We start from the raw sequence: 23268 nt of genomic DNA, 5'->3' as shown, positions 1-23268 counted from the left end.
AGGTGTGGTGTCCAAAAGAATGCTGCATTATAACCACCAGGGAAATGATAAAAAGTTCATGTTCACGATCGCCCGGCCACATGACCGGCGCCGGCCAATCGCTGGATTCAACCACTCATAAACTTCTATCACAAAGTTGTAAATTTTCATAAAACAACAAGGAATTTATTGCATTTCTTCATGGCTGCTCCACCAGCAACCCTTTTCTCAGTCGCCATCTTCTTTTCTTCTCCTTCTCGCTTTTTTGGGGAAACCCCAATCTGAGAAGGGGTGAGATTTGGGGTGCAGACAATCAGGTCGAGGAGCCGCAAGGGTCCAGCTGGGAAGGGGGTTCTTTTTGGAACCTCCCTGTTCTCACAGGAGCTCTGCCCCCTCTTCTGGTAAAAATTTACCCCAAATACTCCATACAGGGACTGTTCTAAGGCAATTTTGGGGTGAGTCGGGAGCAGCAGCTGGTGTTCAGAGTTGCCAATTGCATCAAGGCAAAATGAAAGCGTCTGTGCCCCCTCTGCTCCTCTGAACGCCCCCCTCGCTCACAGCTCTATTAATGGCGGGACCCCCACTTGCGAGGCTTGCAGCATTGCGGGCGCGGGGACCCCAGATTCCCTAGGGCCTAGTTTTCCCCCTGGGAGGAAAGGTGGTCCTGATGGAGGCCGAGGCGGACAGTGTAGCAACCGGATTCTCGCCTCTGCACCCCAGAAATTAGAGGAGGGTAAGGCAGGATCCCTGCCTCTCCCACCCAAATGCCTGCAAGCCTAGGTTCCCGAAGGCAACTCCATGCGCTCCCCAGGGGGTTCTGCGGTCATTAATGGGGGAAATTGCAGGTTTAGGGGCCTTTTACTTACAAATTCAAATTAAACCGATTCTAAAGCGTGCTTCCCTTCCATTCCTCTTCCTCGAGTCTATCCGAAAGATGTTCTTTACATTTAAATAATCCAGGGTTTGTCATCGAATACGTACTAAAAACCAACTCCGCAGGTCTAGATGCCAACCTCCGGGGTTTTGTCCCTCGGTGAAGGAGTATTTTTTGGAGCAAAAGCAGCCACAAGAACAATTAAATTCACCTCCTGTTTCCCAGCCCCCCGAAATACTCCAGTATTTTGAATACGCTACTAGCGCCCAAATTCAGGAAACGAAGTAACTGCCCCCCAAATGTTTTTCTTTTTCCTCTCTTTCTCTGTGCTCCGGGGAAGATTCCAGGTTGCCGGCGGCGCGGAGAGCGGGCCGAGAGGCGCGGAGGAAGCCGGCGGAGCAGGGCCGGGCGGCGCGGCGGCTCAGAGCGCCAGGACGCGGCCACACTAGCCGGTAAAGCGCGCGCCGCTCAGGCGCTCCTTCTCCCGGCTCGGCTCCCCCCCGCCCGATTTTAAAGTTTTATTTGGGTCATTGTGTTAATTTCGAATCTATAAATTAAAATACATTAAAGTTAAAAAATAAATGGAAATAAAAGAACCGAATAGCTCTTGCGGAAAATATTTGCCGAGTGAGCGGGAAGCCGGGAGCGCCCTGGCGTTGGAGGCCTCTCTGGTCTCTGCCTCTGGCCTGGCCTCAGCCCAGCGCTGCCCAAGAATCGGAGTGGAGTTGGGTGGTCATTTTCCCTTTCCTTCCCCTCTTCCTCGGTATGAGGCCCAGCGCTTTGAATTTCAGCTCGGTGCCCTGGCGAGCCCCCAGCCTGGCTTGAAGGCCTGGTTGGGGAAGTTTGTGGGACTGTGGGGGTTTGGTTTAGTTTTGTTTTGTGAATGTGTGTGATTGAGCATGTGGGCTCAGGGATGTGTTTACTTGGGGGGCAGATGTGAATCTGTGTGTTTATAAGCCAATGTGTGAATGTGTATTAGTATGTATAAATGTGTCTGTGGGTGAGTGTGAATGGGTATTTACTTGTGAGTGTGTGTGAACATGAATGCATGTGTCTGGGCATAGAGCTGGGCTGTGTGAATGCCTGTATGTGTATTTGTGAACATATAAATATGAGTGTATCTTTGTGGCTGTAGGTGACTATATATCTATGTGTGATGTTAGACTGTAAATATGGGATTGTGTGCATTTGTGTGTGTCGCTGTGTGTAAAAATTGTAAAACGAATGTGTGATGTTGGAGTCCACTAGTTGGCAGCCCCCAGAGCAGGGGCACCAGGAAAAAGAGCAGACCCCAGCACAGAAAGAAATAGGCCAGCAGGAGAAGTTACAGCAGAGGGGTGCTGGGGTGCATGGCTAATCCTGGCGCCCTCGCAGCCTTAGGGAGACACAGAAAATAGAGCATCCGTTTGTTTTTAAATTGTGTTTTATTTCTCCATTCTTCAGATACACATAGAATGTAAAGAGGATCACTGGGGCTGGCGGGAGCAAGGAGCATCGGGCAGGGCAGGTGCACAGAGAGGACAATGGAGCTAGTCAGTGGGTCCTTGGGGCTCCCTAAGGCCCCTTCAGTGCCGCTACTGGGAAGGCGGGCTCACGAGGGCGGGGGAACAACACACGTTAGTCCAGACCCACAGACCACAAAAGACAGCGTCAAAGAAGCGGGCTTACAAAACAGCAAAATTTTACAAGGACGTTACACTAGCGACGTAGAAAAGGGGAGGCAAATTCCAGAAAGCTATAGAACAGGTAGACGATGCCCTTCCCGTACTGTACAAAACAAACCCTGCGGACTTTTCTATAGGTAGTTTTTGTTTTCAGTGTTAAGAAACCCAAAATTTCACCTTCTCTCCTTAAAAAAAAAAATTAACAGCTTTTCATTTAAATAGGGCTCCCCCCCCCCATTTGATCTGAGTTTCCTGGTTCAGTTCCCAAAGCTGGGCTTCTCCCTCTCTCCCTTTCTCATCGCTCTCTTCCTCTGCCCTTCCTCCATCCCTCACTCCTCCTCCTCCTCTTCCTCCTCGGCCTTGTCCTGGTCCGTGGCCCCGGGGCCCGGGGTCTTGTTCTCCTTCTTCCACTTCATGCGCCGGTTCTGGAACCAGATCTTGATCTGGCGCTCGGTCAGGCAGAGCGCGTGCGCGATCTCGATGCGCCGCCGCCGCGTCAGGTAGCGGTTGTAGTGAAACTCCTTCTCCAGCTCCAGGGTCTGGTAGCGCGTGTAGGTCTGGCGGCCTCGCTTTCGGTCGGTCCCTGCGCACAGTATTTAGGGAAAAATCAGTGCATGGGGGGGGAGGGGGGGGAGGAAGCCCCGAGAGTGCCCATCTCCCTCTTAGACCCTGTGTGTGATTTGGAGTCAGTGGTTGGAAGGCCCAGACCCCAGCCTATGTCCACCCTATGCGGGCCTTCCAAGGCAAATATTCCCTATTTTCCAGCCAAGAAGTCTTCTAGCCTAGGGCTTCTGAACCCAACATCTAAACTGCTGGCTGTTAAAGACAGAGCGCCTAAGGGGTGTATGTAGGATGAAGGGACCTTAATCCTTCCATCACCCTCAGGACTAGGGACCTCAAGCTTCCCTTCTTGGATGCTGGTTCTGATGGTCTTTCAGGTGGGGGGCAATGGAAACCATGTGAGTGTCCCTGATGTAAGGCTCTAGCCCTGACCTGAGTGCTTTTCCCAAGAAGAAAAAGGAGACAAAGGACCCTCACAGGTCCAGTCCTTCCCCTCCTACCCTATCCACAGCCTGTTGTGGAATGAGGAGTTGGTGAGAGTTTGCATATTTCTTTGGAGCATGGAGTTGGTCTGCCCTGTGATGATTGTTTTCCAGTGAGTGGCTGAGGTTCTGGCAGGGCCAGGCTGTCCTGCCTGCCCACCTGCCCAGACAACCTAGCTCTCCAAAGCATTCTTTGGGCCTTCAGGAAGGCACAGAGGGAGAGAACAGTTAGCAGCCTGGGTTGAGGGTAGAACATAAAGTATCCAGGCGGTGGGGGCTGAGGGGCAGAAGAGAGCTTCCCAGGTTAGGCCCCAAACCCTGGGGAGGCTTGGGGGAGGTTGTAATGGAGGAGGTGCTGGTGCCAGCCCTCCAGGGATGAAGCCAGTGGGAGGAGAGTCTAGGGGCCCTAATTTCAAGTCAGATAAAAGCCAAGCTGAAATGTTTACGATCAGAAAGATTGGGACTTTGATAAATCAAGTGGAAAGGCAGTTGAATTATGGAGCAGGTAATGAGGGCCGTGACCACCAATACTGATGGTGTAAGTGCTGGTCTTCTCCTGGCCCTCAACCCTAGCTGGATTGGGAGCCTCTGACCACAGGTCTTGGGCCTTCTGAACCTTGGGGTTGGCCCCTGAGTCTAGGGCAGCATTAAGCAGGATGTCTGGGAAAGGCTTGTCAGGAAAACCTGTGGAGCACCTGGTCTCTTGGGGTTCCTACAGCAGCTGGTTCAGTGGCCTATACTTTCTAACTTTTGATTTGGCTGCATAAAGTCGTACTGCCTCCCCCGAGAGGGCATTCTCTCTTCTGGAATAATACCTGCGAACTTGTTGGCCAGTTTCTCAGGGGTGCTTGGGAGCCCTAGGAAGGGCACCTGAGGAAGCCAGTTGTACTCCCATGAGGCCTCTGCCCCTTTCTCTAGTTCTCCTGCTGCCCCCTTCCCAAGTTCATTGGGGGGTCAGGAGCCTCATCTCTCTTGGCCTCAGCCCGCCCCCTCTCTCCACCTGCCTCTCTGGCTCTGTGTCCCAGGCTGGATCCTAATCTCTCATGCCCCGTCCTCCCGTCAGGCCTCTAAGCCCACCTCTAATGGTCCAGAAGGGAATAATGGGGGAGCAGGGTTGGCTGGGAAGGAAGGGGGAGGGGAGAATTACTCATTGCTGCAGCCCCCTCCCCTAGACCTTATCCAAGCTGGGACTGGGGGACACACCCAGAGCTGAGATTCCCCAGCGGGGGGGAAAGGGGAGGGGAGGGAGGAGGACCCTAATGGCTATTCTCTGCAAACCCTAGCTTTCCTCCGCAAGACAAACGGCCTCGCCTCCAGCCCGTGCCGGCGCGGCTGATAAATATTTAAAGCTAAAAGGCCGGGAGGAAGGGTGGGGGGCGAACTGGGGGCTCCGAGCGCCTTGGCGTCGGCGGAGAGAGATCCGCCGGGAAGCAGAGCGCGCCTGAGAGCACCAAGCCAAAAAGGGGGTGGGGGGCAGGCAGCACGCCGGGTCGCAGCCAAGGGGATGCTGCGTCCCCAGGGCCCACCTCCTACTGGGGGCACCGTGGACGCGGAAAGGGGCACTTGGCCGGGAAGGGGGCGCCTTCCGGGGAATGTGCCCGGGCCAGTGCGGCTCGGGACGGCTCGGTGCGCGGCGTTACCTGAGCTTCGCATCCAGGGGTAGATCCGGAAGTTACTCTCTGCGGCCAAGTCCGAGTCCCTCTGCTCCTTGGCGCCCGCCGCCTTGGCGGGGTCGCCGGGACACACCCCGGAGAGGTTCTGCTCAAAGGGTGCGCAGTGCATGTTGAAGGAACTCGGCTCGAGCCCGTAGCCGGCCGCGTAGACGCCGGCTGCACTCTGGCCCGCCATGCCCCCACCGCCGGGGTACAAGCCCTGCATCGAGGCGGCAAAGGAGGCGCCCGACCCCGCTCCATAGCCCGGGCGCTGGGGGTTGGAGGCAAACGCACAAGAAGTTTGTTCGGGGAAGGCTCCGGTGGCGAAAACCGAACTTGCGGCTGGATATTTAGAAAATAAAGCGTTCGCATAATACAATGAACTCATAATTTGGCCGGATGATTTGTAGGCAGGGACGTTTTAGTGTCGGTTTTACGAGATTCCTTGATATATTACAGAATTAGAGTCCAGATTTACACCAAAAAGGACCCCCTTTTTCCTCTCTGGGCCACGTGACCCCACCCACGTGACGTCCCCTCCGCCAATGGCCGGGCAGCCTCCCCACGGCTCCCGGTAATGTGGAAAAAATTGTGTGGCGTTGGATTTATAAAATATGATCAATAATGAATGAGGAAGCGAAGCTCTGTGGATTGGGGCTGGGGGCTCAAGGGCCGCTGTCGACCCCCGTGGGCTGGAGGCAGCTTGCCGGCGAGATTTGGGGAGGAAGGGATTGAGTGGACGGGAAAATAGCCTCCGAGAGACCCGCGCTGTCGCCCCCACCCCTCCTTCCCAGCCCGTTACCCAGCGAGAAACAAACGCAGGGGCTGCACGCAACCGGGCGGGTGGGTGCGGGCAAGTCAGATCTTTATTCATCCGGACCAGTGCGGCCTGGCGGGGCCTTTGGGAGGACTCAGCCCAGTTCTCCTGAGGTGAGGAACGAGCTGAGCCTGGCGTCGGGCTCTCTCTTGGTGCCCCAGACACACGGGCAGGGAAGGAGCCAGACTTCGTGGGTGTTCCCAGAGGCGCCGGATCCAGCCCACGGGAGTTGGATGCTGCGTTTTCTGGTGGTTTAAAAAAAAAGAGGTTTGAAAATTTAAAAAGGAAAAAAAAAAAAGGAAGGGGGTGGGGTGGGTGGGAAGAGAAAGGAAGGGAGGAGGGCGACCCGGTACGCTGCTCTTCTGGTTCCGGGAGGCGGATGCCTCCGTCCAGCGGCTGCCAGAGAAGCAGAGGGAGCGAAGGAAGGAAGGCGGCAAGCCACGACCTCGGAGCTGGGCCTAGGTGGCCAAGTCGCGGAGAGGGAGAGGCAGGGAAGAGCATCTCACCGCTCCTCCTGTCCCCCCCAGCAGAGTCCAGGGGAAAATAAAAATATATAAGCCTGTTCAGTAGCCTTCCCCCCCCACACACACACCAGAGGACACACAGAAACAAAGGGGGAGGTGGTGAGGGTGTAGCCACCAGCCCAGGCGCATCTCTCCTGCTTGGCCAGGGCTGGGGTCTCCAGGGCCACGCAGCCTCGGAACGCGGAGGGTGGGGGTTTCTCTTGGCTCCCCTCCCTCATTCCTCTCTCCTCCAATCACGCGCAGCCGCCTCCCTCACCCCCTGCGCCCCTGGGCCGAGGGACTCGCACCACCTGCCTCCAGCCCCCGCCCCCTCCTCTGTAAGTCCTGGCCTGGCGGGCGCTGGAGCCCGGTGACCGACTCCCCGCCCCCCCCCCCCAGCTCTGCAAGGCGCCTGGAGCAAATGAGGAGCGCGGCCCGGCCAGTCTCAGGTTCTTGCTTGTAAACTTTATTGTAACTCTTCCGCCCTTTTCAGGCGCAGACAACAGAACAAAGTATAGAGGAACAACAAAATATATAATTAGCCCTCCCTCCCCTCCCCCAATAAAGCAATTCACGGATACAGGATACATTCTCTTCACAGTAAACCTAAGAACACTTTTAACAATTGCCCACAGCGCGCATGCTAACTAAAGTAACCTCTTTTGAGAAACACTTAAGACGAAATTGTCAAACCAAAGGGGGTGGGGAGGAAAAGAGAGAGGCTAGAGAGAAAGCGAGCGAGCTAGGAGCTAGGGAGGGCAGCGAGAAGAGAGGGTGGGAGGAGGAAATGAGGAGGGGGGGAGAGAGAGAGAAAGAGAGAGAGAGAGGGAGGGAGAGAGAGGGAGACAGAAAGAATTACGGCGTGAATAGGCAGTTTCATGTTGTTGGGAGAACTTAGCAGAAATCGGTACCTCGGTCATTACAAGGAAGCACGTTCAAAGGAAAAGAGACCATTGCACAAGGAGGCTTTTTACACGGGGCGGGGGCGTGGGGAGTGGGGGGGCTCAGCCAAGCCGCAGCCGCTGACCCTCGCTGGGCGAGGGAGTCCTTGCTTACAATCCTTGTCTTTCCCCCCCGGCCCCCAAGAGAAGGGAAGCAAATCCACGGTAGCTCACACACAGAAGCTATTACGAGATTCTACCACTAGCGGGGACTGGCGCGGTGGGGACGCTGCGGTGGGAGGCCAAGCTCGGGGCCCCGCTCGCGGGACCGGAGCTCTCTCGGGCGGGGGCGGGCGACGGCGGCGCGGTCGGGAGACCCACGGGCGGAGGACGACCGCGTCCCTGGCAGTCCCGGTTGGAGCCTACTTCTTGTCGGCCTTCTGCGCGTCGCCCTCGTCCGCCGCCTCCGGGGCGCGCTCCAGCTTCTGTTTCTCCAGCTCCTCCTGCTCACATTTGCTGCTGGGGAACTTGTCTTTGTTGTTCTCCTTTTTCCACTTCATTCTCCGGTTCTGGAACCAGATTTTGACCTGTCTCTCTGTCAGTCCCAGCGCGTGCGATACCTCGATCCGCCGCTTGCGAGTCAGATAGGGGTTAAATAGGAACTCCTTCTCCAGCTCCAGGGTCTGGTAGCGGCTGTAGGTCTGTCGGCCTCGCCTGCGTCCGGCGGCTGCTGGGAAGGGGGGAAAGGGCGAGACGGAGGGGAGGGGAGGGCGGGGGAGGGGATGGAGGCAGAGAAGGTTGGAAGATTCGTGAGCCAGCCCTGGAGACCAGTATAATCAGGGCAGGGGACCTTCTACCCGGCGCAGGGGAGGGGGCGCTAGGAGGCCGCGGTCAGCAGGGGGTGGGGGTGGGGGGCATCAGACCCCACTGAATTTAAGGGAACCAGAAAGGGGGAGCCCCCTCCCATGGCAACAAGCACCAGAGAGTGAGGTGGGGGTGGTTCAAATCTATTAAAAGTGCCATAAACTTTAGAAGGAAGGATGCGAAGGAGGGAGAAAAATAAGAATGAAAACGCCAGGATGGGGACGGATGGACCCACCTTGAAAAGCCCCCAGAGCCTCTGCCCCAGAAGAAAAGTTTCTTCAGGGTAATTAAACTATAAAGCAATCGAGAAGTGCAAAAGTTGAGCGCCCCCACTCCCACCACCCTCTCTCCACTACCCCCTATAAAACAGTAAAAGGGGGGGAAAGGAGGGGGAGAGGAAGACCAGTAAGGCGGGGTGAGGGGTTTATGGATTCAGGAAATGTCTCTTAGCGACCCTCCTTCCAGGGAAACAAAACAAAAAAAAAAAAGAAAGAAAGAAAGAAAAGGGAAAAAAAAGAGGAAGAGAGGAAGGAAAGAAGTGGGGGGCCATCTGAACGGAGCGGGCGCGTCTTCCAGGAGCGGGAGGCAGCGCGCCCCGGCCTGCCCGGCCCCCGCCCGGCCTCGGGCCCTCAGGTCTCTCCCGCCCCGCCGGCCTCGCCGCGAGCTCACCTTGCGGGCGCATCCAGGGGAAGAGCTGGGTGGGCGACGGGCTCTGCTCCGAGCCCTCGGCCTCCTCGCCCAGGCCGCTGGCGGCAGCGAGCTTGCAGTCTGCGTACTGCACCAGGTCTGGGTCCTGCGCACCAAACAGGCTCTGCCGCTGCAGCGGGTCGTAGCCGTAGAAGTTGCCGGGGTCCCCGTGGCACGCCACGGCGCACGGGTTTTGCTGGTAGGGCGCCGTGGACAGCGACGACGGCCCGTGGTAGAACTCCTGGATTTGCGACGGGTGCTGGAAGCTGCCGCCGCTGCTGGGACCGTACACCACGGTGGGTCGGCCGCCCAGGTCCTGGGCGAAGCCGCAGTCATAATAATTGGGGCGCAGGGACTCCCCAGTTTTGTATTTGGAGAACAGTGAGTTGACGAAATAAGAGCTCATTTTATTGAATTTTGAGGCGGCGGCGGCGGCGGCGGCTGTAGTTGGGGGCTGTTGGGGAGGGGGTGGGGAGGGGGAGAGGGAGGGAGAGAGAGAAAAAAAACGCGGATTCGCCGGCTCCGAGGCACCCTCGCCAGGAAAGGAGAGGGAAAGGGAGGAGGGAAAAAAAGAAAAGAAAGAAAAGGCGAAGAAGGTCTCGAAGCCACCTCACTTTTTGTGATTTCCAGGAACGGGAAAGGACGGCGTAGCCTCCAAAAGTCTAAGCTCGCATGGCAGCCGGCTCGCTCGCCCTCCCCCCACCCCCCACCCCCCAAAACAAAAATATACCGCCACTTAAAGAGGTCCTCGCTTTACATTTCGAAGAAAGGATGCCAGTTCATAAACAGTTTTCGGTGATTTACTTCCCTGCAAATGAGTTGTTTCATATTTTGCACTGTCTTTTCATGATCATTTGCATCCATTAGAGACCCCGCATCCTATTGGCTTCTCCGTACTCCTCCCGGACAGAACGCAGAGCGAGGGTGCGAGCGAGCGCGAGCGAGCGAGAGAGAGCTAGAGCGAGGGAACGCCAGGGAGTGAGCGGGGAGCGAGGGGGAAGGAGGGGAGACAACACCCGGGGAGAGGGGGAGGGGGAGGGGGAGAGAATGACTACGGATTAAATCTGTTTAACTACCTACATTAATGAGATATCTCTCGCCTCACAACAAATCAAATACCTTCGCAGACCACCCCCAAAGGCTGATGTGGGGGAGTCAAGGAAAAAAAAAAAAAAACCCACGCGCGCACACACCGACCCAGCGCGCCAGACGTAGAGGCGCGCTGTTAATTTCGTGATTTTAACGAGGCAGTTGGAGTCTTTTTAAATGTCAGGGTCGCTACGGAAAAAAATGTAAAAGAACACGGTTTAATTGCGCCGAGTTTTAAAAGGTCCTATAAATGTAATTGGTATTTTAATACAAGTTATCAAATCATACAGCTTCCTCTCCTAAACATATTTTCAAACAAACGAGGTAGTCATATTTAAAGCTTTAATGATCAATTTCCTTATTATTGATAAAGGTTTAACTATCGTGTGAAGGGAATTGGCTGGGTAACCGGCCCCCAAAAAAACGGCTGTAAACTCTTTAACAAACTATAAAACGCAATAAAGCCAGAGTCTGTTGTTGTTTATGCCGCAGCGCATAAAAGCTGTTAGCATTTTACGAGTTCTTTCCTCTACAGCTATAAAACTGCAGCTTCGATCGCCCCCGCTGCACAACTGCAGCACGGTGGGGGTGACAAAGCCGAAATGAAAACGATTATGGGTGGTTGTTGTTGTTGTTTCGGTGTAAACGGTGACTTTTCCGAGATTTTTGCCTCCTTCAGCTGTGGAGAGCACCTGTCCCCACCTCCTCTCTGGAGCCCCCAAACCACCCCCTCTGCGCCACACCCAGACCACTCACCAACTTTTCCCTATTAAACAAACAAGCAAGGATTTTCTTTGGAGAAGGGGTCTGGGAGGGTAAGAGGAGGGACCAGGACAGAGAGAAGAAACTTTCTGGTTAATGGGCAGTGAAGCACCGAGCAAAGTTCCCCCTGCAACAGAGGATTCTGCAGTTTTGCACGACCTCTTTTTGGGGAGTGCTGGAATGGGGAGGAGGTCCCTGGAAGGCACTTGGGCCCAGTCACTGCTTTGGGGGACCAACTTGGTGTGATGGGAGAGGGGCCTGATGCCACCAGCAGGATGACACTCGGTTGAGCTGTCCCACTCCTGCACCCAGGCCTTGGGACCTAGTAACCAAGCCCAGTTGCCTCCCAACCTTCCCAGGCCAGTCCTCAGCATCCTTGGATGAAAGCACACTGCCAAGCCCATCAGCACATCACAGGGAGGGAAGGGCAAGGGGGCCGCTGCTGGGCACCAGGCCCTGGCACCTGGCCTTGTTGCCCCTGTCTGTACCCTCCTTTCCCTAGGCAGTGGCTGTAGAGGGTGTGTATGAAAGGGGCACCTTTTAGCTTTCAGCGTCCTTTGAGCCACTGTCACTTCCTAAACTGACCTTTGGGTAAAGGGGATTTAGATGCAGTAAAGCCACTGAGTCCCCCATTTTCTCTCCTCCCCCCCTCGGGGAGCCTTTAGTTTTGCTTGGCTTTCCCTCTGGACCTGAAGACCTGGGGCCTGAAACAGGGTGCAGTTTGGAACGGACTTGGTGCCATACTCTCATGTCGGTGGCTTTTCCCAGCCTACCAGGCCTAGTGACGGTGGTGGCTAGGCTTTAGAAGGCCCTAGTCTGAGGGTCCAAACCAATGGGCTCCTGAAGGGACTCACTGGCCAAGGGAAGGACAGGAAAGAAAGAAGGGAGAGAAAGAAGAGAACATTTCTAGCAACAAAAGTAGTTTTACAAATACATTCAATTCATTGTTTATTTAGGTGAGTGGTTTGCTATGTATTCAGAGGGGTGCTTTGAGGGGATCACCCCAACCTTTGTAAAAATGAAACCATCACCTTTCTAAGGGGAGGTTACCATTGAGGACACTTGGTCCTTCAAAAGTGAATCTGGAGAATGGGAGAGGGGCTGACAGGGAGAGAGAAAGGAAAAAAGGAAGGGGAAGGTCTTAAGTCTTCAGCCGGAAACTAAGAGGGCTGCGAGGCAGTGGAAGCGAGAGTTAAGTTGTTGCCAAAGCGAACATTTTTATCAAGTGCGGGGGATTTTATGGTCATGATTTGAGGACTCACCGGTGAGGTAGAAATTCAATGGCTTGTTCTAAATCATCCCTACACCGTTCCAAAAATTCCTGATGGAAGGAAAATGTTTCTATTATAAGAAGAAGAAGAAAAAGGCAAGAAAGAGCGAGGAGATAATTTATAAACACCCAACGGAGCGCAGATTTATTAGAGAAACTCAAATTGAGAGACTCCGCTCGCCTCTTCGCACCCGCTCCTGGAGGAAGAAAGGAGAGGCTGCAGCCAGCGGGGCTAATTTTAAGGAGGGGGGATCTATTTCTCCTCGCAGGTTTGTCCCAAAGAGGCGCGCAGGTCGGGCTGGGCCAGGAGGACATAGGAGATTTGGAATCGAAGAGTCTATGGACAGACAGTGCACGGGTCTCAGAACGAAAAACACCCGGAGTCCAGGCCTCCAGCTGCTAAACTGCGAAAGGACCCGTGACCCCCACCTTTGCGCACGGAGCCGGGGCTCGCACCTGGAAACTGCCGACCGCGGCTTAAAGCAAGCTCCTGCTTCCTCCCACCGCGGTGCCTGCCCCACATGCTTCCGCAAAATCCGCATGTTTTCTCCGCGAAACACCGGAACCTTCCCGCACTTCGCTATTCCGGGGAGCCCCTGGCCCGCGCCTGGGTCGACCCGGCGCGCGCCCAGCCCAGACCCCGACACTTACAAAGGCTCTTGGAGCCTCGGTCCGTGCGGAGCCCACCTCGCCGGCTATGGGCACCTCCAATCCCCACCAGAGCCACGATCTATTTCCTCCAAAATTGTCCCCACCCCCGGGCTAGCTCACCCAGTTCCTTCTCCTGCCGATCTGGCCGCAGATTTCCCGCAGCTCCCTCTCCATCTGACCTTCTTCTGCCGGTTCTCCCCTCTCACCTGACTCGCTCACCCGCATCCGCAGACATTCCTGTTGCTCCCCTCCCCGGAAAGCTCTCATTTTCCCGAACAAATTCTCTTTTATTTGGACCCATTATTCCTATTATTATTATTATTATTATTATTACTACTACTACTACTACTACTACTATTCCCTATTCTCTTGCATTTGTTGCCCCACCGAACACAGAAACTGGATGGGTGAGAAGCGCTGAGCGCTCCTCCTGGGGGAAATTCATAAAATTGACCATTTGAGGAGGGGGGGGGGCAACACCAGTATATCTGAAATCTATAAAGTGGGGGAAATGGCCATAATGAACCCTATATTTTTATTACGCACAAATTATTCATGACTTTTGTTAGCGTTCAGTTCGTAGATTCACGGCCGACTTAGGTGCGAAGTGCAGCCACCAGCTCCCGAAGCCGCCGCACCGGGGATTTTCACATGGAGCAAGGCTGCCATCTAGCGGCCATGCTGAAAAAAGGCGCCGCCACCACCGGTTCGGCCAGTTTCTCCGAAAGTCAGCCAGGCGACTAGAGCGGAGAAACTTTCGTTATTGGCAGAAAAGGGGGAGAGAAACGAGAGCGGGCGAGAGAAAAGGCATCGGAAATCAGGAAATGCTTCATGAAATTGTGCAGATAAGCTAAAAACAACAACAACAAAAACAGGGTGAGGGGGCAGGGAGGGGAAAAAAGCCAAAAGCTTTTTTCTCTCCTACTGACATCACCCCCGCCCCCCCCCCCATTTCAAGACCAGAAGTTCTGGTGGAGACCGCCAAGCAGTGCGCCGTTTATGGCCCGTAAAAGAGGGAGCCGAGCACTTTTCAAATCCAACACGATTGTTTCAAATTCTGAGGAGAAACAATTGGGCTTTTTGTGGGGGGAGAGGAGGCCTGAGAGGGAGGAATGGGGCTGTAAAAGGATCAAGAGCCTGCCCGCGCCCAGACGTCTGGCCCCGCCGGACCTCTGTGCTTGTGTGTGTGCCTCTGTGCGTGTGCGTGCGTGTGTGTGTGTGTGTGTGTGTGCAGGGGGCTTCTTTATGACGTCCGATTCTGGAGGGGGTGTGAAGAACAAAGACAAGAGTTCCAATTGCGTTCTCTAAAGCATTTGTGACAACAAAATATTTTTCTCTCTCCCTTCCCTCTTTTCCCCTCGTTGCCCCCTGGGGCCCCGGAAACCTCAAACCCGGTACCGAGCAGTGAGGGTGGGGGGCTTCCGAGCCAGTCCCACCCATTCCCCCCCCTTCCCCGCCAGACCCCGAGCCCAGGCCCAGCTGCGGCTCTCTCAGCTCCGGAAAGTTTCCCCTCACTGTTTGCTTTGCTGCTGTTTAGTTTCTTAACCTTCAGAAATTTATACGCTATAAACTTTTATAGCGGTCATATTATTTTATTGCTGCGCGCACGGCTCTGAATTCCTCTCCCGGCCACCCTGTCTCGCACTCTCGCGGTCCTCGTCTCCGAATCTCTCGCTCTCTTTTATGACAACCGCTTTCCCCGTCTCCGGCTCTCCAGCCTCCGCATCTTCGCCTTTGTTTGTCTTTCAAGAAGCCACCACCGCGAAGGACCCAGACGCCGCTGGAGGCTCCTCCCGGCGCCCTCGCCCCCGTCCCCGCAGCTCTCCTCTCGCTGTTTGCGTTTCCTCCGGGCGGACCCGGTCTTCTCGGCTCACTCTCAGCCGCGGCTGGCTCCGGGGAGGCCAGCATGAGGCGGGAGCCTAGTCTACACGGGCTCTAAAGCCAGATTCATTTTATATCTCGAGTGGAACCCTTGGAGGATGCGGGCGGCAGGCCCGGCCACGTCCAGGAGCCTTTGCTTTCTCCTGCCTCCCGCTCGCTCTCTGATTAGCACACCCCTTTGTTCGCTGGAGAGGGGTAGGCCTGGCCTGTTCACTTCCAGCATCCTTTCACTCAGGTTATGCTTTGTCCCCACCTCTACCCCAAGCCCTTTAGGGTCCTTGCTGGCTGCGGCCCACTGGGGTGGCCGGGTGGAGGCTCGGGCGGGAGGTTGGCTTCCTAAGCGCCAGCCCAGCAGAAGCCGAATCCCTAAGCCTGGTTGAGAGGAACAGGGCTGCCCCAGGACAGCTGTCTTCAAAGGGGCTCTGGCGGGGACATCACAATCTGAGAGGGACAGAAAGGTGCCTCTCCCAACAGAATTTAGTTCTGCAGTCTGATTGGAAAGGGAATTTTTTCTTTCTTTTTTTTGGGAGACAATTCTGTTCCACTTCCAATCCTCTCTCCTTGCCTTTGGGAGCTGCCTTCCCAGGTCTCCACCCCCACCAACCTCCACCCGCTTTATACCAAGGCAGCCACCTTTGGCTCAAATTGGGGCCTCAAATTCCAGCTGGGGACCAAGAACCCTGAGGGGTTCATTAGGTCCTTTTGAGCGGTCCAGAGGCCTCTGCCTAACCAGTCCTCCTGCTGCAGGGATCAGCAGAAGGAAGTTACCGTCTTCCTTACTTGCATGATATTTTAAAGTGACCAGACCAAAGGGGCATTCTCTGTCGGCTGAAAGGAACTGCTTCCAGGAGTCTTCTCTCTGGCTCTGTGGAGTTTGTGGGGAGGTCCCCGGGCAACTTTGGGGAAAGCAAGACCAGACCCCTCTCCAAACTGTTCATCTTCCTTTTCCTCTCCCTCCAATCTCCCAGCTCTCCTGTGGGAAGGCTCTTGCTCAATTTAAGCAGTGGTCTTGGGACCTTGGAGCCAAGCCTGCTCTGCAAGGTCTAAGGAGCAGGGTCTTGGGCACAGGGGTCTCGCTCTTTTGTCCAAGCCACCCTCTTGGAACAAGGATCTCTATCACTGGCCAGGTGAGGCGAGCCAACACAGAATCAGACACAAGAAGAGATTTATTTTCTAGAGTGATATATATTTTTTGTTCTTGTTTTGTTTTTTTTTTCTTCCAAAACAATCAGAGCTCTAGGTCCCTTACCCTCCCCACTCCCACCCACCACCCTCCCATATAAGAGACAACTGAAAACAGGCGAGACAATCACACCCCCCACCCCCAAAGAAACCACAAAACACAGCACAATTTCACGACAGCCACCGACAAAGCAAAAAAAGTTCTACTGGAATGTCCCCTTGCAGGGGCGGGAGACGCAGAAGCCAGAGTCCACGGAATTGAAAGGGACTGGAGACGTGGGGGCGCAACGGAAGCAGAGAGTAAGCTTCGGCCTGAAGTTTCGGTGCCGTTCCGCGTCTTTCCTTTGCACGCGGGACTGTTCCCCAGAAGCGTGCGCGGAGCAGCCGCGCAGATGGCCATCCAGGCCCGAGTCTCGGGAAGCAAAGACCGGCGCTGGGGCCGGTCTGGTTGTGCGCTAGGGCGGGCAGCCACCAAGCCCCGGGGGCTCCTCCCGGAGGGTACGGACGGATGGCCGCGGGCAGGGTGGGGAGGAATGCGCCTAACGCCCTGCGCCCGAGCCCTGCTCCTCCCTGTCCGCCACAACTTACCCCGGAAGGGAGCTCGGGCATCGATTCTCAATAAATTCTCCGTGGGCCTCTCCAGCCCTGGCTTTCCTGCCTAGGGCGGGGGTTGACCTAGCAGGGGGTGGAGGGTGGAGGGTTTTCTACAAGGGGGGCGGCTTGACTCGCTGGTGCAAGGTGGACTTGGCCAAACAAGAGTTGATTTCAGAGCTGGGCGGATGCGGAAGAACGCAGGGGCCGGTGGAGAGCGAGAGAAGCTACGTACAGTCTCAGTCAAGCGGGGCACAGATGAACAGACGGACAACACTGTCAAGGCTGACGACCCACGATCTGACCTCCTTTTGTCGGAAGGAGAGGAAAACGACATGCAGAATTAGATATTTCGTGTGTGGAATGCCTTCGTAAAACCTAAGATACCTCTGTAAGACTCCCGCAGCCTTTCCTTGCCCGTCTAGCCCACCAGCTTGGGGGCCGAGTTTATTCCCTTTGCCCTTGGGTCTGGGAGGGTAGAGCTGGGGTTCCGTGCGGCTGGTACTGTGACGTTCAGCTCCCTGGGCTGCAGTGCCTCCTTCAGGAGCGGGTCTCTAGACACCTTGCTGTGTGTTTGCAGCAGGGGCAGAATCTTGCCCGCTGGCCTGCTGGCCTTTGGAACAGGTCTGAGGAGCGATGGTCCGCATTTGGGGGGCCTTAATTTGAGTGTTGGCTGTGGAGCTCTCCCCATCATTACTGTGGGCCCCAGGCCGTATGCACGAGGGCATCTGTTGGGCTGCGAGCAGTTGGAGTGTCCCTGGGTGACTTCGGGATAGGTGTAAAGGGAAACAGGCTGGAAGTGAGGGGCTGGGGCTTCCCAGAAAAATTGGAGGGGGGGGCGTGCTAGGGGCTCAACTGGGGTCTCTCTTTCCTTGTGGCCCATCCCCTTCTTGGGAACCAACTACATCTACCTTCTAAATGAGCAAAACTTTCTCCTGAGGTCCAGGGAGGAAGAGGGCCGGTAAGAGCAGAGGAAAGGAGCGAGACCCTAGACTGTGGCAAAGGGCTCTGAAGAGAGAGACTCCCCTCCCCATTCGCTGGAACACATCCCAGACAGCACTGGCTCTGCGGCCGCCACTCATAAATACGCGGGAGATGGGGAGGGGTGGGGGGGCGGGGGGCCCTACTCTTTGCCCTGTTCTTTATTCATTTTCTTCATTTTCATCCGGCGGTTCTGAAACCAGATTTTGACTTGTCTCTCGCTCAGATTGAGGAGTCTGGCCACTTCGTGCCTACGGTCCCTGGTGAGGTACATATTGAACAGAAACTCCTTCTCTAGCTCCAGCGTCTGGTATTTGGTGTAGGGACAGCGCTTTTTCCGGGAAGAGCGAGCGTGCAGCCAGTTGGCAGAAGGATTAGCTGAAAGAGAAGCAGCGATAGAATCAAAGGAAGGAAGGGGGGGGTGAAGGGTTCTCCTGTTCTCCTTCCAAGAGGGCACACCCCATCCTGCACTGGAGGGAGAAAGGGGCACCTGGGCCTTCAAGTTCCCCAGAAGGGGTCCCAGCAGTGGGTGGGGAGTCGCTATGGCTGTCTCCAGGTGAGAGGGCATTTGGACAGGAGGGAGCCAACCCTACGCCAGGCTGCTCCGCACTCCCAAAGCGCTGCCTGCCTCAGGTCCTCTTTCAGTCTCTTTCTACACTTGGGTCCAGACCCGTTAGGACTCAGGTCAGAGCCCAGCATAGTGACTCCTGCCCCCCAGCACTACTCTAACTGGGGGTGGCTGATCTGAAGGATCCTGGCTCTAGGGTCTGGGAGGTGAGAGAAGGGTTGGACTGGGGAAAGCAGCTTCTCTTCAGCCACAGACAAGAGATCTCTTTGGCCCACCGGTCCAGTCCCAGTACACCATGCCTTGGTCATGAGCTCGAGTCTCTGGGCCACATGGCAGCAGGCATGTGTGTCTGTGTAGATATCTTGTCGCCCCCCCCACCGCCACACACACCACAAATATGGGTTCGCACTTAGAGACGCAAACATCCAGCACACTCCAATTCACAAGCAACCCAATTGCAACCATTTATCAACTCCAGTCTGTGGACAAGGAAGCGCCAGGGGCTCACAGATAACTTATGATTGCAATAGTCTCTCCTTTTCTGCTCCTGCTCAGCTCGCAATTTGGTTAAAGCAAGTTCAGGGAAATTGGGAAGCAAGATTACTCCAGTCCCAAGGTGGGGAGCCATGGATAAGGTGGGGGGTAACAGAGAGCCCTTCACAGCACACCTAACTCCAACTGGCTCCATGTGGTGAAGGGGAACAGAGAAAAAGATAATGGGGGGGGGGAGGAAATAAAAATATGTACAGGTTTCTCTTCTCCTTACTGTCTCTCTCCCTACCCTGGAACTCAGAAAACTTGCCAAATAAAGTAGAGATATTAAAAATAATATCTCTAGATCCCTTCTTCCCAAGTAAAAAAAGCACTAAATATATATTTTAAAAAATAACCTGGTTCATCCTACACTAAGTACCATGTCTTACCAATTTGCAGCGCTATTTCCGTAATGTGATTGCCTGTGATGGGACCTACATTCACATTAAATATGAAAGAGGGAAAAAATGTTAATAATTGATCCTAGCCAAACTGCTGACTTGCAATAATGGGCTTTCCAGGCAGAGTTTGGGGGTTTAGGGGTGGGGGGGCTCTGCTTGGGTGTGAGCAGGGAAGAGACTGTGTTACTCAAATGATTCAACCTGGCAGGTGGGACCCCACAGGGGACCTCAGGGGAGTGGGGCAGTAGGAAGCCCCAAAGGGCCTGAGAGCCTATCTGTTGGTAGGAAATCTGGCAAAGCAAGCAGAGAGTGAACATCGGACCCCTACTCTCTATAAAGAGTAAGGGGTGAGGACTTGTCCTCACCAGCCTGAGGGTTATTGGTTGGAGCTGAGCCCCCAACCAATTTGCTCTTGTCAACCTTAAAAACAAAAAATACGAGACTCCCCACCACCACCACCACCCTTAGTCACAGCACCTCCGGGAAACTAGCCAAACTTGGGTTCCTGGAGGGGGTGCTTACGCAGGAGTGGGAGGTGATGAGAAACTACCGTCCGAGGGTGAAGTTCTCCACCTCTCCCTAAGCCTCTCTCCCCCCACCCTTCCTCTGCCCAGGGTCCCTTCGGGATCTCCGGTTTTCCGCTCTGGCGGTCGGCCCCTAAGTTCGGAAGTGATTCCCGACTCCCTGCGAGGCGGAAAGCACCGGCTGGGGCTGGGGAGCCCTTCGGAGAGCGGCGGAGGGGGGAGGGGGGCGAAGAAAAGGAAGCCGCCACCCGGGAGAGGACGCCGAGGAGGGGAGGAGGCGGCCGGCGGGAAGGCTCCCGGGGAGGGGCCGGCGCATCCTGGGAGGGGGCTCAGTCACTGGGTCCTGGGCGCCCCCCGCCCCTCCCGGCGCAGGCTGAGGACCCTGAGCTGCTGCTGCTGCTGGAAATCTGCTAGGCTCAATCCTCCGCCAAGCTGTTGCATCGCAAATAAAATCCTAATGAGCCCCCTCCCACTTCCCCTTGGCCGGCTTTTACAGTCTGCGCGTGGCGCGGGGAGCTCTGCCAGCCGCGCGGGCCCGAGCAGCCCCGTGCGCTCGCGCCCTCGCCCGCGCGGGCCCCGCGCCTCGCCCGCCGCCGCCCGGCGCGCCGCCACCAGCCTTCCCGGAGCTTGCAGCCTGGTCTCCGGGAAAGTGGGGGAAGGGAGGCCGCGAGAGCCGCGAGTGGGTCCCCGCGCCCGTTTCCTCTAGGACTTTGCGTAGTGGGGGCGTCGCTTCTCCCGCGGCCTCGGGCTCCCCTTCGGGGCACCCAGCTCGCTTCCTTCCTTCCGCCCTCTGCCCTCCTCCCCCGCTAGCTCTCCCGCCACCGCCGCGGTTTCCCTTCACATTGTCCGCAGTTTATTACCTCTCCCCTCCCCCTCGCCTGGCCTTCGGCCTGGGTATTTCCTCACTTTTTATAACTTACTTTGATCCGGCCTCTCTTTGTCCTCGCTTCCTTCGCAAATTTTATTGTCCCCGTAGCCGGGTCTTTGATTAGACAGGACGGCCTCCCTGCCGGCCGAAGTTTCCAAACTGTACTCGGGCGTGCCCTGCTTGAGCAGCTCCCCCGGCGCGCCCAGCAGCGGCTCCGCCTTCACCGCCGCCGGGCCCTGCCCCGGAGCCGCCTCGCCGCGCGGCGCGGGCTCCAGCCAGGTGCGCAGGTACCTGCTCTCGGCCGGCGGGACGCCCTGGGGCTGGATGTAGGGGTGATAGACGGACGGCAGGCTTCCGGACGCGTGCGGGCTCAGAGGCGCCCAGGAGGCGCCGAACACCGGCGCTTTGGGCTGGAAGCTGCACGAGGGGAACTCCAGGTGCTCCGAGTGGCCCGGCTGCCGGGGGCTCGCGTACTGGCCGGAAGGAAACTTGGCTGGAGGCGCGTCCTCACTCTCGTGACTTATGATCGAGTCGACATAATAGCTGCTAAGCGTCCCAGAAATGGACATTCTCAGACATTATCCGGGCGCTCACAGGGGGAAGGGAAGCGCTCGCGCGGCGGCGCCCAAGCAGGGAGAGGTGGCACCCAGACCGGTGTGAGGGCTTTCGGACGCGACCCCCCCAGCCCCCCACCCTCCCACCCCCACCCCCTGCTCAACTTCTCAGCCAACAAAGTACAGTGGAGCAGCCCGGCTCAGCGCTCCTTGCAAAATGATTGGTCAAAGTTTTTCCGACTGCCTGATAAAGCGTCAGCTCCGACATAAATCAATCCGGCGAGGGGGCTGCGCTCTCTCTGTCATCCGCCCGCACCGCATTCCATATCGAGGATGGATTGTTTTATGCTGATGCAATGTGCTATCACGTCAGGGCTCGGGCGACCACGTAACCTCAGCCGGAGCAGCCGGCCGCCCGGTGCCCCCCGCCTTTTTCAGGAAGGGGGGTGGAGTTCTCGACGTGGGGCGGCGGGGGCGGAGGAGAGGCGGAGGGAGAGCAGCGGGCTGCCTCCGGAGGGACGCGGGCGGCGGAGCCCTCTCCCCGGGCGGGTCGGGGAGGGAGAGGGAGCGCAGGGCCGAGGGAGGGAGAGCCCCGTCTTGGGAGCAGCCAGAGGGGCCCACAGCAAATAATTAAAGAGGAAGTGGTCCTGCCCCCCCCCCCACACACACACCTCCACTCTACCCCTCAGGCCCTCGCTTCCTCTTTTCTGTCCTCTTGACACAAGATGTTTATTCAACAACTGCGCAGCAGCAATTCACCGGAGAGGGTGAGAAGTTGGGGATTTTTTAGACGTTTTCCTCTTTGGAGGGGACTCTCTGTGACTGTTTCAGGAGGATGATGGGTCTGGGAGCTTCTCCTGACCCCTCAGTAGCTGAGAGAGGAAAGAGGGGAGTATAAGGGGGTGAGTGTCCAAAAACCCTGTGCTAAAATTTAGCTGTCCCCAAATTAGAACCTGTCTGAGGTTAAAGGGATTCGTCAGGCCCTGGAAAGTTGAGCCTCGGAAAGAGTTTAATACAACTAACCAAAGCTCTTTTAAATTTCTTGGGCCTCTCTCTGGCCCTGGCCAGAGGGAAGTGTGGGGGTGGGTGGCAGGGCACAGCCATTTCTCCCTCCGCTGAATAACAGGACAGGCCGTTAGAATTGTCCAGACGGGGGAGCTGAACGTGACAAAGGACTCAGGGAACTTCCCTGAGCTGTCAGCAGAGCAGAGGTGTGGGAAGGGGTCCAGAGTTATCTCCCCTTCCTTCCACCCAGTGAAGATGGAGCCTTTCAAGACTCTCCTGTCCCGTTCCTCTCACCCGTCACTGTTGCCCTGAAAGATTTCCAAATACTTGTGTTGGGCACCAGCATGGACAGAGCCTGTGGGGTCCGTCTCCCAGCCACCCACCACCTCCCCTCCTGAGGCTCTCTCGCTGGAGTTGGTATCAATTCTGTGGGCCCTGAGCTGGGATTCCCTCGAGGCCACCAAGGCCACCGGCCGGCTTCCTGGCTCATCCCCCAGCCCTTGCTCTTCCAGCCTCTGCCCTGGTGTGGGCACTCGGGGAGGGCAGCCCCTGGACTGACCTGGTTCTCCTCGGGTTGGGTTTAGGGGCAGGCTGGGGCTGATTTTCTTCACATTCTCCGACTCTGGGCCCTTATAAAATAGGCTGCCCCCGGCCCCATTATTTTAACAAAAGCGGGGCCATTCTAATCTGAGGCTTTATCTTTTTGGCCATGTACCCCTCTGCCGTGCAGAAGGCTGCAGATCACCTCCGCACACGCACACCCTCCCGCCAGCTTTTCTTTCCAAATGAAGCCATCTCGTGTCATTACATGTGAAATACGAGGGCAAAGCGCCATATTTCTTCACATTATGGCGATTTCAGAATGATTTTTTAAAGATCAATGCAGGCACCCAGCCGCCCCCCTCCTTTCCCACCCCAGCTCTCCAAGGGCGACAGCCAGGCAGATCCGAAACCGCAGCGGGAAGATCTGCTTTTTCCATGGGACCCAAGTGCGGAGACAAAAAAACCGATGCAAATTCTTCTAAGTAGCAGTTGGCCGCTTAGGAAAGTCGAGAGAGCCACCCAGACTCGCCAGTGAGAAGCTGGGCACAGAGTGAATGAATCACAGTTAAGGCAAAGCACCTGTTCTGGATTCGCCAGACGTATGGAGTCTGCTGTTGGCTTTACCTGTAATAAATATATTCTTCAGGAAAAAAATAATCTCCTGCCATAAATAATGGTGTTATGAAGCATGGTGGGCTGAGTATATGGCTTTGGGTAGTATATAAATTAGGGTCCAAAAGGATGTGCGGACTGTGGGCAGGGAATTTTTTTTATTTATGGAAAAGTCACAGCGCTAGGTTGTTCCTAAGACTCAGGCTGTGCAGGCACTGAACTCGGACCGCAGCCCTTCTGGTTGCCATTCCCCATCCTGGGTTTGTCACTACCTTTCTTTGCAACAAG

The 23268-nt window shown here is 56.0% G+C and overlaps 3 protein-coding genes across 4 annotated transcripts; all 3 read right to left on the bottom strand.

The window, feature by feature from the left end:
* Window positions 1-2267: 2267 nt before the first annotated feature.
* Window positions 2268-5678, bottom strand: HOXB7 (homeobox B7). Its single transcript, XM_081161458.1, has 2 exons — window positions 5201-5678; window positions 2268-3100 (listed from the first exon to the last, which is right to left on the bottom strand). The coding sequence occupies exons 1-2, from the start codon at window positions 5598-5600 to the stop codon at window positions 2847-2849; spliced, it is 654 nt and encodes a 217-aa protein (XP_081017584.1). The 5' UTR covers window positions 5601-5678; the 3' UTR covers window positions 2268-2846.
* Window positions 5679-6978: 1300 nt separating this feature from the next.
* On the bottom strand, window positions 6979-9412 carry HOXB8 (homeobox B8; the record flags this gene model as incomplete). Of its 2 annotated transcripts, none has more annotated exons than XM_081161762.1 (2): window positions 6979-8140; window positions 8947-9412. In XM_081161762.1, 2 exons carry the CDS (start codon window positions 9368-9370, stop codon window positions 7836-7838), a joined length of 729 nt encoding a protein of 242 aa, XP_081017888.1. In that variant the 3' UTR covers window positions 6979-7835. The 2 variants fall into 2 exon arrangements, with proteins under 2 accessions (XP_081017888.1, XP_081017887.1); XM_081161761.1 differs by having other exon boundaries at window positions 6985-8143; window positions 8947-9370.
* Window positions 9413-15836: 6424 nt separating this feature from the next.
* HOXB9 (homeobox B9) lies at window positions 15837-20923 on the bottom strand. The gene is made up of 2 exons (XM_081160846.1): window positions 20319-20923; window positions 15837-17749 (listed from the first exon to the last, which is right to left on the bottom strand). The coding sequence occupies exons 1-2, from the start codon at window positions 20833-20835 to the stop codon at window positions 17514-17516; spliced, it is 753 nt and encodes a 250-aa protein (XP_081016972.1). The 5' UTR covers window positions 20836-20923; the 3' UTR covers window positions 15837-17513.
* Between the last annotated feature and the right edge of the window lie 2345 nt (window positions 20924-23268).

Source organism: Miniopterus schreibersii, assembly GCF_964146895.1.
Source record: "Miniopterus schreibersii genome assembly, chromosome: 16".
NCBI lineage: Eukaryota > Metazoa > Chordata > Mammalia > Chiroptera > Miniopteridae > Miniopterus > Miniopterus schreibersii.
This window is presented reverse-complemented; position numbering and strand designations above follow the sequence as displayed.